Raw genomic sequence first — 12,453 nt, forward strand, 5'->3', positions numbered from 1 at the left:
AACGAGACAGGTAGCTCCACTATAACCAGACAGGTATCAGACAGGTAGCTCCACTAAAACCAGACAGGTAGCTCCACTATAACCAGACAGGTATCAGACAGGTAGCTCCACTAAAACCAGACAGGTACCAGACAGGTAGCTCCACTAAAACCAGACAGGTACCAGGCAGGTAGCTCCACTATAACCAGACAGGTAGCTCCACTATAACCAGACAGGTATCAGACAGGTAGCTCCACTAAAACCAGACAGGTACCAGACAGGTAGCTCCACTATAACCAGACAGGTACCAGGCAGGTAGCTCCACTAAAACCAGACAGGTATCAGACAGGTAGCTCCACTATAACCAGACAGGTATCAGACTGGTAGCTCCACTATAATCAGACAGGTACCAGGCAGGTAGCTCCACAAAAAACAGACAGGTAGCTCCACTATAACCAGACAGGTACCAGACAGGTAGCTCCACTATAACCAGACAGGTACCAGACAGGTAGCTCCACTAAAACCAGACAGGTAGCTCCACTATAATCAGACAGGTATTGGACAGGTATCTCCACTAAAACCAGACAGGTACCAGGCAGGTAGCTCCACAAAAAACAGACAGGTAGCTCCACTATAACCAGACAGGTACCAGACAGGTAGCTCCACTATAACCAGACAGGTACCAGACAGGTAGCTCCACTAAAACCAGACAGGTAGCTCCACTATAATCAGACAGGTATTGGACAGGTATCTCCACTAAAACCAGACAGGTACCAGGCAGGTAGCTCCACAAAAAACAGACAGGTAGCTCCACTATAACCAGACAGGTACCAGACAGGTAGCTCCACTATAACCAGACAGGTACCAGACAGGTAGCTCCACTATAACCAGACAGGTACCAGACAGGTAGCACCACTAAAACCAGACAGGTACCAGACAGGCACCAGACAGGTAGCTCCACTATAATCAGACAGGTATTGGACAGGTATCTCCACTATAACCAGACAGGTACCAGGCAGGTATCTCCACTAAAACCAGACAGGTATCAGACTGGTAGCTCCACTAAAACCAGACAGGTACCAGACTGGTAGCTCCACTATAACCAGACAGGTACCAGACTGGTAGCTCCACTATAACCAGACAGGTACCAGACTGGTAGCTCCACTGTAACCAGACAGGTATCTCCACTATAACCAGACAGGTATCAGACAGGTAGCTCCACAAAAAACAGACAGGTAGATCCACTATAACCAGACAGGTATTAGACAGGTAGCTCCACTAAAACCAGACAGTTACAGAAAGGTAGATCCACAAAAAACAGACAGGTAGATCCACTAAAACCAGACAGGCACCAGACAGGTAGATCCACAAAAAACAGACAGGTAGCTCCACTAAAACCAGACAGGTACCAGACAGGTAGCTCCACAAAAACCAGACAGGTAGATCCACTATAACCAGACAGGTACCAGACAGGTAGCTCCACTAAAACCAGACAGGTACCAGACAGGTAGCGCCACTATAACCAGACAGGTAACTCCACTATAACCAGACAGGTACCAGACAGGTAGCTCCACTATAACCAGACAGGTACCAGACATGTAGCGCCACTATAACCAGACAGGTAGCTCCACTATAACCAGACAGGTATCAGACAGGTAGATCCACTAAAACCAGACAGGTACCAGACAGGTAGCTCCACTATAACCAGACAGGTACGAGACAGGTAGCTCCACTAAAACCAGACAGGTAGCTCCACTATAACCAGACAGGTATTAGACAGGTAGCTCCACTGTCCAACCAGACAGGTAGCTCCACTAAAACCAGACAGGTACCAGACAGGTAGCTCCACTATAACCAGACAGGTATCAGACAGGTAGCTCCACTATAACCAGACAGGTATCAGACAGGTAGCTCCACTAAAACCAGACAGGTACCAGACAGGTAGCTCCACTAAAACCAGACAGGTACCAGACAGGTAGATCCACTATAACCAGACAGGTATCAGACAGGTAGCTCCACAAAAACCAGACAGGTAACTCCACGAAAAGCAGACAGGTACCAGACAGGTAGCTCCACTATAACCAGACAGGTACCAGACAGGTAGCTCCACTATAACCAGACAGTTATCAGACAGGTAGCTCCACAAAAAACAGACAGGTAGCTCCACTATAACCAGACAGGTACCAGACAGGTAGGTCCACTATAACCAGACAGGTATCAGACAGGTAGCTCCACTAAAACCAGACAGGTACCAGACAGGTAGCTCCACTATAACCAGACAGGTACCAGACAGGTAGCACCACTAAAACCAGACAGGTACCAGACAGGTAGCACCACTATAACCAGACAGGTAGCTCCACTAAAACCAGACAGGTACCAGACAGGTAGCTCCACAAAAAACAGACAGGTAGCTCCACTATAACCAGACAGGTACCAGACAGGTAGCTCCACTCCATCAGGACCAGACAGGGCCTACTTCCGCAGGCCAGGCAGGTAGCTCCACTCCGACAGGAGCTCCACCGACAGGTACCAGACAGGTAGCTCCACTATAACCAGACAGGTACCAGACAGGTAGCTCCACTATAACCAGACAGGTACCAGACAGGTAGCACCACTAAAACCAGACAGGTACCAGACAGGTAGCTCCACTATAACCAGACAGGGCTCCACTCCGCGGTCCAGACAGGTAGCTCCCCGACGGTAGCCCACATCCAGACAGGTACCAGACAGGTAGCTCCACTATAACCAGACAGGTACCAGACAGGTAGCTCCACTATAACCAGACAGGTATCAGACAGGTAGCTCCACTATAACCAGACAGGTAGCTCCACTATAACCAGACAGGTACCAGACAGGTAGGTCCACTAAAACCAGACAGGTACCAGACAGGTAGCTCCACTATAACCAGACATGTATTAGACAGGTAGCTCCACTGTAACCAGACAGGTAGCTCCACTATAACCAGACAGGTACCAGACAGGTAGCTCCACTAAAACCAGACAGGTACCAGGCAGGTAGCTCCATTATAACCAGACAGGTAGCTCCACTAAAACCAGACAGGTAGCCAGACAGGTAGCTCCGACTAGAAACCAGACAGGTAGCTCCACTAAAACCAGACAGGTACCAGGCAGGAAGCTCCATTATAACCAGACAGGTAGCTCCACTAAAACCAGACAGGTACCAGACAGGTAGCTCCACTAAAACCAGACAGGTAGCTCCACTAAAACCAGACAGGTACCAGGCAGGTAGCTCCACTAAAACCAGACAGGTAGCTCCACTAAAACCAGACAGGTATCAGACAGGTAGCTCCACTAAAACCAGACAGGTATCAGGCAGGAAGCTCCACTAAAACCAGACAGGTACCAGGCAGGAAGCTCCATTATAACTATTTCTCCACTGTATCTTAGCAAATGTATAAAAAAAACTAAAACTTAAATATTTCATTTACATAAGTATTCAGACCCTTTGCTATGAGACTCAAAATTGAGCTCAGGTGCATCCTGTGTCCAATGATCATCCTTGAGATGTTTCTACAACTTGATTGGAGTCCACCTGTGGTTAATTATATTGATTGGATATGATTTGGAAAGGCACACACCTCTATATAAGGTCCCACAGTTGACAGTGCATGTCAAAGCAAAAACCAAACCATGAGGTCGAAGGAATTGTCAGTAGAGCTCCGAGACAGGATTGTGTCGAGGCACAGATCTGGGGAAGGGTACCAAAAACTCTATGCAGCATTGAAGGTCCCCAAGAACAGTGGCCTCCATCATTATTAAATGGAAGAAGTTTGGAACCACCAAGACTCTTCCTAGAGCTGGCCGACTGGCCTAATGGAACAATCGGTGGAGAAGAACCTTGGTCAGGGAGGTGACCAAGAACACGTTGGTCACTCTGACAGAGCTCCAGAGTTCCTCTGTGGAGATGGGAGAACCTTCCAGAAAGACAACCATCTCTGCAGCACTCCACCAATCAGACTTGGTGGAGTGCTGGTCGGATTCACGTTTATCATCTAAGGAATGAGCGTTACACCGAGGCCTGTACTCTGGAGCGGGATCGATTTGGAGGTGGAGGGTCCGTCATGGTCTGGGGCGGTGTGTCACAGCATCAATGGACTGAGCTTGTTGTCATTGCAGGCAATCTAAACGCTGTGCGTTACAGGGAAGACATCCTCCTCCCTCATGTGGTACCCTTCCTGCAGGCTCATCCTGACATGACCCTCCAGCATGACAATGCCACCAGCCATACTGCTCGTTCTGTGCGTGATTTCCTGCAAGACAAGAATGGCAGTGTTCTGCCATGGCCAGCGAAGAGCCCGGATCTCAATCCCATTGAGCACGTCTGGGACCTGTTGGATCGGAGGGTGAGGGCTAGGGCCATTCCCCCCAGAAATGTCCGGGAACTTGGTGGAAGAGTGGGGTAACATCTCACAGCAAGAACTAACAAATCTGGTGTAGTCCATGATGAGGAGATGCACTGCAGTACTTAATGCAGATGACGGTGTTTAGAGCGTTGGGCCAGTAACCGAAAGGTTGCTAGATCAAATCCCCGAGCTGACAAGTTAAAAATATGTTGTTCTGCCCCTGAACAAGACAGTTAACCCACTGTTCCAAGGCCGTCATTATAAATAAGAATTTGTTCTGACTTGCCTAGTTAAATAAAGGTTAAAATACTGTTACTTTTGATTTTGACGCTCCCCCCCCCTTATTCAGCGAAACGTTATTCAATTTCTGTTAGTCACATATCTGTGGAACTTGTTAAATTTATGTCTCAGTTGTTGAATCTTGTTATGTTCATACAAAATATTTACACATGTTAAGTTTGCTGAAAATAAACGCAGTAGACAGTGAGAGGACGCAGTAGACAGTGAGTTTAGGTCCTGGATGGCAGGAAGCTTGGCCCCAGTGATGTTCTCTCTCTACTCTCTCTCTCTGTCTCTCTCTATCTATCTCTCTATCTATCTCTCTCCATCTCTCTCTCTCTGCATCATCTCCACAATGTTATCTGTTGTGGAAGGGCTGCATATGTTTAAATAACGCTCGCTAAGTAAAACAAATGTCTCTATTACCGAACAGAACGATGACAAAAAGTTTCTTGGAGAAAGTTGCTCAATTATTTAAGGGCTCAGACAATTAAATTGTGCCGTGAGAGTTTAGCATTATCCCAACCAATGAAAGGTTTAGCATAGCAGTGGGTACTTGTCGTAGCTGGATCCTGCAGTTTGCCACTTTGAGTTTTCAGGGTCCTAACTTTATTTAGTTTTTTCTCTAATTACCCCTCCCATAGACACACATACACACCACTCTCTCACCACCACATACACACACACACACACTCATTGATATACACACGCACACACACACCTGCCCACCCTCCAACCTACACTCCTCCCAACTCCTACTCAGTAACAGACCCTGACTCTCTCTCTCTCTCTCTCTCCCTCTCTCCCTCTCTCTCTCCCTCTCTCCCTCTCCCTCTCTCTCTCCCTCCCCAGCGTTCCGCCACAATGAGTGTCCAGACCCGGGGGTTCCAGTGAATGGGAAGAGGTTTGGTGAGAACCTCCAGCTGGGCAGCTCCATCTCCTTCCTGTGTGAGGAGGGCTTTGTGAAGACCCATGGCTCTCAGACTGTCTCCTGTATCCTGAAGGATGGAAACGTGGTCTGGGACAACGCTGTGCCACGCTGTGAAGGTGAGAGGAGAGGAATGGAGGTTTTTTTCTGTCTGGCTCTTATCTTTTCATCTATCTGTCCTTCTATCTCTCTTTCCTCCATTTTCTTCCCACGCTGTGAAGGTGACAGCAGACGTTCCTCATCATCTTTCTTTTTTTTTAATATATATATTTGTCTCTATTTACGTTTAACATTTGAGTCATTTAGCAAACGTTTTTATCCAGAGCAAATTACAATTATTGCGTTAATCTTAAATAGGTAAGTGAGACTACAACATATCACAATTGTATCAACTACATTTTCCCTTAATTAACAGAGTATTTACCAGCATAGTCAGTTTTAGTGGGAAAAGACAAGTGCCTTTTTTTGGGGGGGGGGGGGGGGCAGAGAGGGGGGGGGGGGTGCAGAGGGGGGTTCAGCTGAAAATCTGTCAGACATTGTGAGAGCTGCTGCTACAGCTCTTTTCCTTCCCTATCATTGTGCAACAATTCTAAATCCAATTTCGTGTTAAAAAAAAACTAAAAAAAACCAGTTTTGATGGCCACGATTAAAAAAGAGCTACTCATTATTTCTCAACTGGTAATTGAAGCGTTCTTCCCCGTTCACCGTTGAAGTGGATAGTTGTAGGCAGGCTGTAGTGCATCACAGACCACATTTGCAATGAGCTGGAGTCAATAGCCTATGCATTTTTTGAAAAATTACTTCATTGTTTGAAACCGGAACATTTTACTTCATATTATGAGGACTGTCTTACCTTGCTTCAAAATAGCCTATTTCTCACTATCCTATTTCTCACTAGTATATTTCTAGCTAGCCTATTTCTCTCTAGCCTATTTCTAGCTAGCCTATTTCTAGCTAGCCTATTTCGCTCTAGCCTATTTCTAGCTAGCCTGTTTCTCACTAGCCTGTTTCTCACTAGCCTATTTCTCTCTAGTATATTTATAGCTAGCCTGTTTCTCACTAGCCTATTTCTCTCTAGTATATTTATAGCTAGCCTATTTCTCTCTAGTATATTTATAGCTAGCCTATTTCTAGCTAGCCTATTTCTAACTAGCCTATTTCTAGCTAGCCTGTTTCTCACTAGCCTATTTCTCTCTAGTATATTTATAGCTAGCCTATTTCTCTCTAGTTTATTTATAGCTAGCCTATTTCTCTCAAGTTCTATTGGTTTTCAAATCAACTTTCTTTCATTGTCTAGTAGCTAAAGACACAGTCATATTATCAACCCATGCTAGTTGATGATAATCCTAGTCATATTATCAACCCATGCTAGATGATGATAATCCTAGTCATATTATCAACCTGTGCTAGTTGATGATAATCCTAGTCATATTATCAACCCATGCTAGATGATGATAATCCTAGACATATTATCAACCCGTGCTAGTTGATGATAATCCTAGTCATATTAGCATCCCATGCTAGTTAATGATAATCCTAGTCATATTAGCATTCCATGCTAGTTGATGATAATCCTAGTCATATTAGCAACCCATGCTAGTTGATGATAATCCTAGTCATATTAGCTTTCCATGCTAGTTGATGATAATCCTAGTCATATTAGCAACCCATGCTAGTTGATGATAATCCTAGTCATATTAGCAACCCATGCTAGTTGATGTTAATCCTAGTCATATTAGCAACCCATGCTAGTTGTTGCATCTTTAGATCTTAATGTATGATGGATATTTAAATCTCTGTCACATGAAACCCCTCACTTGTGCGGTCCGCTTATGACAACAGTGTTTACCAAATAGTCCCGCACGTAGCCTACTGCGTTGTGCACATTGTTGCGCTTATAAAGTGAAGATTTTTTTTTGTTTATCATCATTTTAAGCTAAACGTTCTGATCTGTTGCATCCGCCTCATTGCTTTTTAAAGTTGTAAGAATTTGAATTTGAAATGGTTTGGAATAGGCTATTTCTTTCTCGCATAGAATGACAAGCTGACTAATAGAATGGGTTAACTTTTCTATCATGGGGCAATAGTAGATTGACATAGGCTAGTGGTTTTACGGTTCGATACTTTTGGCTGAGGAAAAGTAAATGTGGAAAGCTATTCTAACATCTTCAAAGTGTGCATCGGGAATTTGGTAAGAAGGAAATACGTTGTTGCATCCTCGAGTTGCATGTTCTGTTCATGTTCATGGACACTTTAATATACCCAAGAATATTAAAGTGTCCTTTTACTGGCTCAGCCTGTTATCAAACCTTAGTAAACTTTTAAAAAATATTGTGTTTGACCAGATACAATGCTAGTTTACAGAAAACAAATTGACATCAAACATTCAGCTCGCTTATAGGGAAGGATATTCAACAAGCACAGCATTTATACAGATGTGACTCACTTCAGGAAACTAGGTGTATGTCGCACATCACTACTTCACAGGTGAGCTATTTGAACGTAAACAATTTTTTTAAATCAAAATGCGTTTTTTTTTCTTCTGAGAAATGCCTTCTGGAACATGTGAACAATCATGTGCCTTAATTACGAACTTGTATGCCATCTGTAAATATGAAAACAATTGCTAAATTACGAACACAGTTGGTTTAGCCACAGAAAAAGTCAGGAACCTTCCCGCTAGCCATGATTGGATGAGATAATGGGTGGGCTGGATATGCTGAGAGATGAGTTTGGATTGGTCTGCCATGTAGTACGCTTCTGTCTATAATATGAGCTGGTCAGTATGTGTAGGTAATCCTTTCTAACACAGCTTTTTTATATATAATTCACGTAGTAGAACTGCAAAAGTGTTGTTATTCACTTTTGAAGTCCGTGGAATGCGCGGTGGAATTAAAGTATGATAGCTAAGGAGATGGAGAAAAACTCTGTCGTTTTGATTGCAAATATGCAGACGGTCGAAAAGAGAACACAGAGACAGCTGTTGAATAAAACACCTGTCTCCGGATTACATCTTCAAACTGAAGGGTAACCATGGCATCTGTGACAGAGAGGGAGAAGCGTCCATCCAGATAGTCTAGCTAGCTCCATTGTCAGATATTACACGTTTCTAATTTTGTCAGAAAGTTGTTTTCATTTCAAGTTAAAGTGTACCGTTACCTAGCTAGCTAAAGTTACATGTATGATCTGTGTAGTAATATTATTCGTATCTCAGAGCCATTTGCATTGCCAGTTATAACCTAGCTAGCTAACATTGAACCTGTATAGCTACTTGCTAGCTAGCTATTTGTCTAAACAAAAAGACTCCGCTACATGAGTAACAATTTCAATAGAACGTTCATGATGTCACTGCTACAACTGTCAATAGATGTAGCTCATAAATTCACTCTGGCTATTTACTCTGATTTCAGAGCACTCGTCTGAGTGTGCCAGAGTGCAGAATAACTGACGAATTTACGAACAGTTAACACTCGTTCAATATGGCCCGGTGTCAGTAAACGTTGGCAAAAAAGCATAATTAAATTGTTGCCAGCAGCACAGTTACAGTCACCAACGCTCTGGATAACATGAAGACAGCCTAATGAGCTCTGCTAGGGCGAGTAAAATTGTCAAAGTGAGCTGTTCCCTCATTTGTGTCTGGAAGTAGCTAGCAAGCTAGCCAACATTAGCCAGTTAGCTTGGGTGCTTGACTGCTGTTGTTAGGTCAGAATGTTCAGATCAACCCTACTCCTTGGCCAGAGCGTCCAGTGTGCTCTCCGAACGCTCCGAGAGCGAAACGCTCTAAATTTACAAAGGGACAATCTGACAATGCTCTGAGTTTACAGTCGCCCAGAGCACACTCTGGCACTCCAGATTGAATTTAGGAACCCACCCATAGTATAAACCAGCCTTTAGTCTTGAAATCTTTGGTTGTTTAGTGCATGGCCTCACATGTGAATCATTAATGAGATGGGTGGGGCTAAAGCTTAAGAGGGTATGAACGATCCTGAATGGGTGGAGACAAAGAAGAGCTCTCAAGTTGCTACCAAAACATTCAAATGCCATTTTCTCAAAAAGTGAGATTACAAGTTTAACAATTTTCAAAGCTGAATTACTTTCCCATTGTTCCTCATCTCCAGTGTACGATATACCATTTTCTAGGTTTGAGTCTCTACTTTTATCCAACGTAAAAAAAAATAAAAAAAAACATTTCAAATTTTGCTACATAAAACCGGATCGAGCCAGTGGGACACAAATGACTGATGAATCTGGAACGAATCACTGGTTAGGGGACAATTTGTAGATTACTCTGGTAATAATCACTGGTTAGAAGACAATTTGAAGAATAACCTGGGACTAATCACTGGTGAAAGGACAAATTATTGAAGAATTTGGTATTAATCACAGGTTAGGTGACAACTTGTAGAATAATCTGGGAATAATCACCAGTTATAGAAGACACCCAGACACCATTTTGATTCAAGTGGAACGCAATATATATTTTTTGGTGGTGAAAATGTACGTATTTATTTATTTTTATTTATTTAACAAGTTTGTGGCGCAGCCGAGTGCATTATATTGTAACATAACATATTAAATATAAAATAACAAAATAATTCTAAATTGTAATACAGTATACGACAATAGTAAATGTAGCACACGCGCACATTATTACTATAATTACATATATTTCTTCCTTCCTTAACCATGGAGAGAGTTTTAAAATGCTCCTAAGAACAATTTAACCAGACACCCTACTAGAGTGTCTACAGGGTCTGCACAGCAGGTTGAATTTTGGCGTCCCTACTTAGAGTGAATGCATATCTAATATAGCAAGCTAGCCAGGCGCAAGCGTTAGCGCTCCTCCTAACAGTCAATGCATATCTAATATGATGCTACTAGCGTTAGCGCTCCTCCTGAGAGTCAATGCAAATCTAATATGATGCTACTAGCGTTAGCGCTCCTCCTGAGAGTCAATAAATATCTAATATGATGCTACTAGCGTTAGCGCTCCTCCGTAAGGGTCTCATCAGGCTTTTCGTTCATGCTAATTGAAGTGGGGCATTACAGATGTCCCCTCTTTGTCATTGAGAGCTGCTTGAGCCTTATCTAGAGTCCTCCTGAGACCGTCTATCCAGGAGCAGCATTGTGGCGTAAAGTCTTTAACTGGTTTCAATCACAAGAGAAGACGACATACGATCACAACGCTTCGGTGCAGTGTTGTGGAATGGGTCTGGGTTATGCGTCATGCTTAATAGACAGAATCATAGTCAAAATCATAATCAGCCTCATTCGCATGTCATTGGTTAGGATGTTGGAGCTTGTGTGTTATATACAGTGGGGAAAAAAAGTATTTAGTCAGCCACCAATTGTGCAAGTTCTCCCACTTAAAAAGATGAGAGAGGCCTGTAATTTTCATCATAGGTACACGTCAACAATGACAGACAAAATGAGAAAAAAAATCCAGAAAATCACATTGTAGGATTTTTAATGAATTTATTTGCAAATTATGGTGGAAAATAAGTATTTGGTCAATAACAAAAGTTTATCTCAATACTTTGTTATATACCCTTTGTTGGCAATGACACAGGTCAAACGTTTTCTGTAAGTCTTCACAAGGTTTTCACACACTGTTGCTGGTATTTTGGCCCATTCCTCCATGCAGATCTCCTCTAGAGCAGTGATGTTTTGGGGCTGTCGCTGGGCAACACGGACTTTCAACTCCCTCCAAAGATTTTCTATAGGGTTGAGATCTGGAGACTGGCTAGGCCACTCCAGGACCTTGAAATGCTTCTTACGAAGCCACTCCTTCATTGCCCGGGCGGTGTGTTTGGGATCATTGTCATGCTGAAAGACCCAGCCACATTTCATCTTCAATGCCCTTGCTGATGGAAGGGGGTTTTCACTCAAAATCTCACAATACATGGCCCCATTCATTCTTTCCTTTACACGGATCAGTCGTCCTGGTCCTTTTGCAGAAAAACAGCCCCAAAGCATGATGTTTCCACCCCCATGCTTCACAGTAGGTATGGTGTTCTTTGGATGCAACTCAGCATTCTTTGTCCTCCAAACACGACGAGTTGAGATTTTACCAAAAAGTTATATTTTGGTTTCATCTGACCATATGACATTCTCCCAATCCTCTTCTGGATCATCCAAATGCTCTCTAGCAAACTTCAGACGGGCCTGGACATGTACTGGCTTAAGCAGGGGGACACGTCTGGCACTGCAGGATTTGAGTCCCTGGTGGCATAGTGTGTTACTGATGGTAGGCTTTGTTACTTTGGTCCCAGCTCTCTGCAGGTCATTCACTAGGTCCCCCCGTGTGGTTCTGGGATTTTTGCTCACCGTTCTTGTGATCATTTTGACCCCACGGGTGAGATCTTGCGTGGAGCCCCAGATCGAGGGAGATTATCAGTGGTCTTGTATGTCTTCCATTTCCTAATAATTGCTCCCACAGTTGATTTCTTCAAACCAAGCTGCTTACCTATTGCAGATTCAGTCTTCCCAGCCTGGTGCAGGTCTACAATTTTGTTTCTGGTGTCCTTTGACAGCTCTTTGGTCTTGGCCATAGTGGAGTTTGGAGTGTGACTGTTTGAGGTTGTGGACAGGTGTCTTTTATACTGATAACAAGTTCAAACAGGTGCCATTAATACAGGTAACAAGTGGAGGACAGAGGAGCCTCTTAAAGAAGAAGTTACAGGTCTGTGAGAGCCAGAAATTGTGCTTGTTTGTAGGTGACCAAATACTTATTTTCCACCAAAATTTGCAAATAAATTCATTAAAAATCCTACAATGTGATTTTCTGGATTTTTTTTCCTAATTTTGTCTGTCATAGTTGACGTGTACCTATGACGAAAATTACAGGCCTCTCTCATCTTTTTAAGTGGGAGAACTTGCACAATTGGTGGCTGACTAAATACTT

The 12,453-nt window shown here is 43.4% G+C and overlaps 1 protein-coding gene across 1 annotated transcript in view; it reads left to right on the top strand.

The window, feature by feature from the left end:
* Window positions 1-12,453, top strand: part of csmd2 (CUB and Sushi multiple domains 2) — an 854,766-nt gene that overhangs the window by 454,550 nt on the left and 387,763 nt on the right. Inside the window, 1 exon segment of the mRNA XM_082961372.1 lies at window positions 5,474-5,668. Within this exon segment, the coding sequence (XP_082817498.1) occupies window positions 5,474-5,668 (195 nt within the window).

Source organism: Salmo salar, chromosome 14 (assembly GCF_965601325.2).
Source record: "Salmo salar chromosome 14, fSalSal1, whole genome shotgun sequence".
In the NCBI taxonomy this organism is placed as follows: domain Eukaryota; kingdom Metazoa; phylum Chordata; class Actinopteri; order Salmoniformes; family Salmonidae; genus Salmo; species Salmo salar.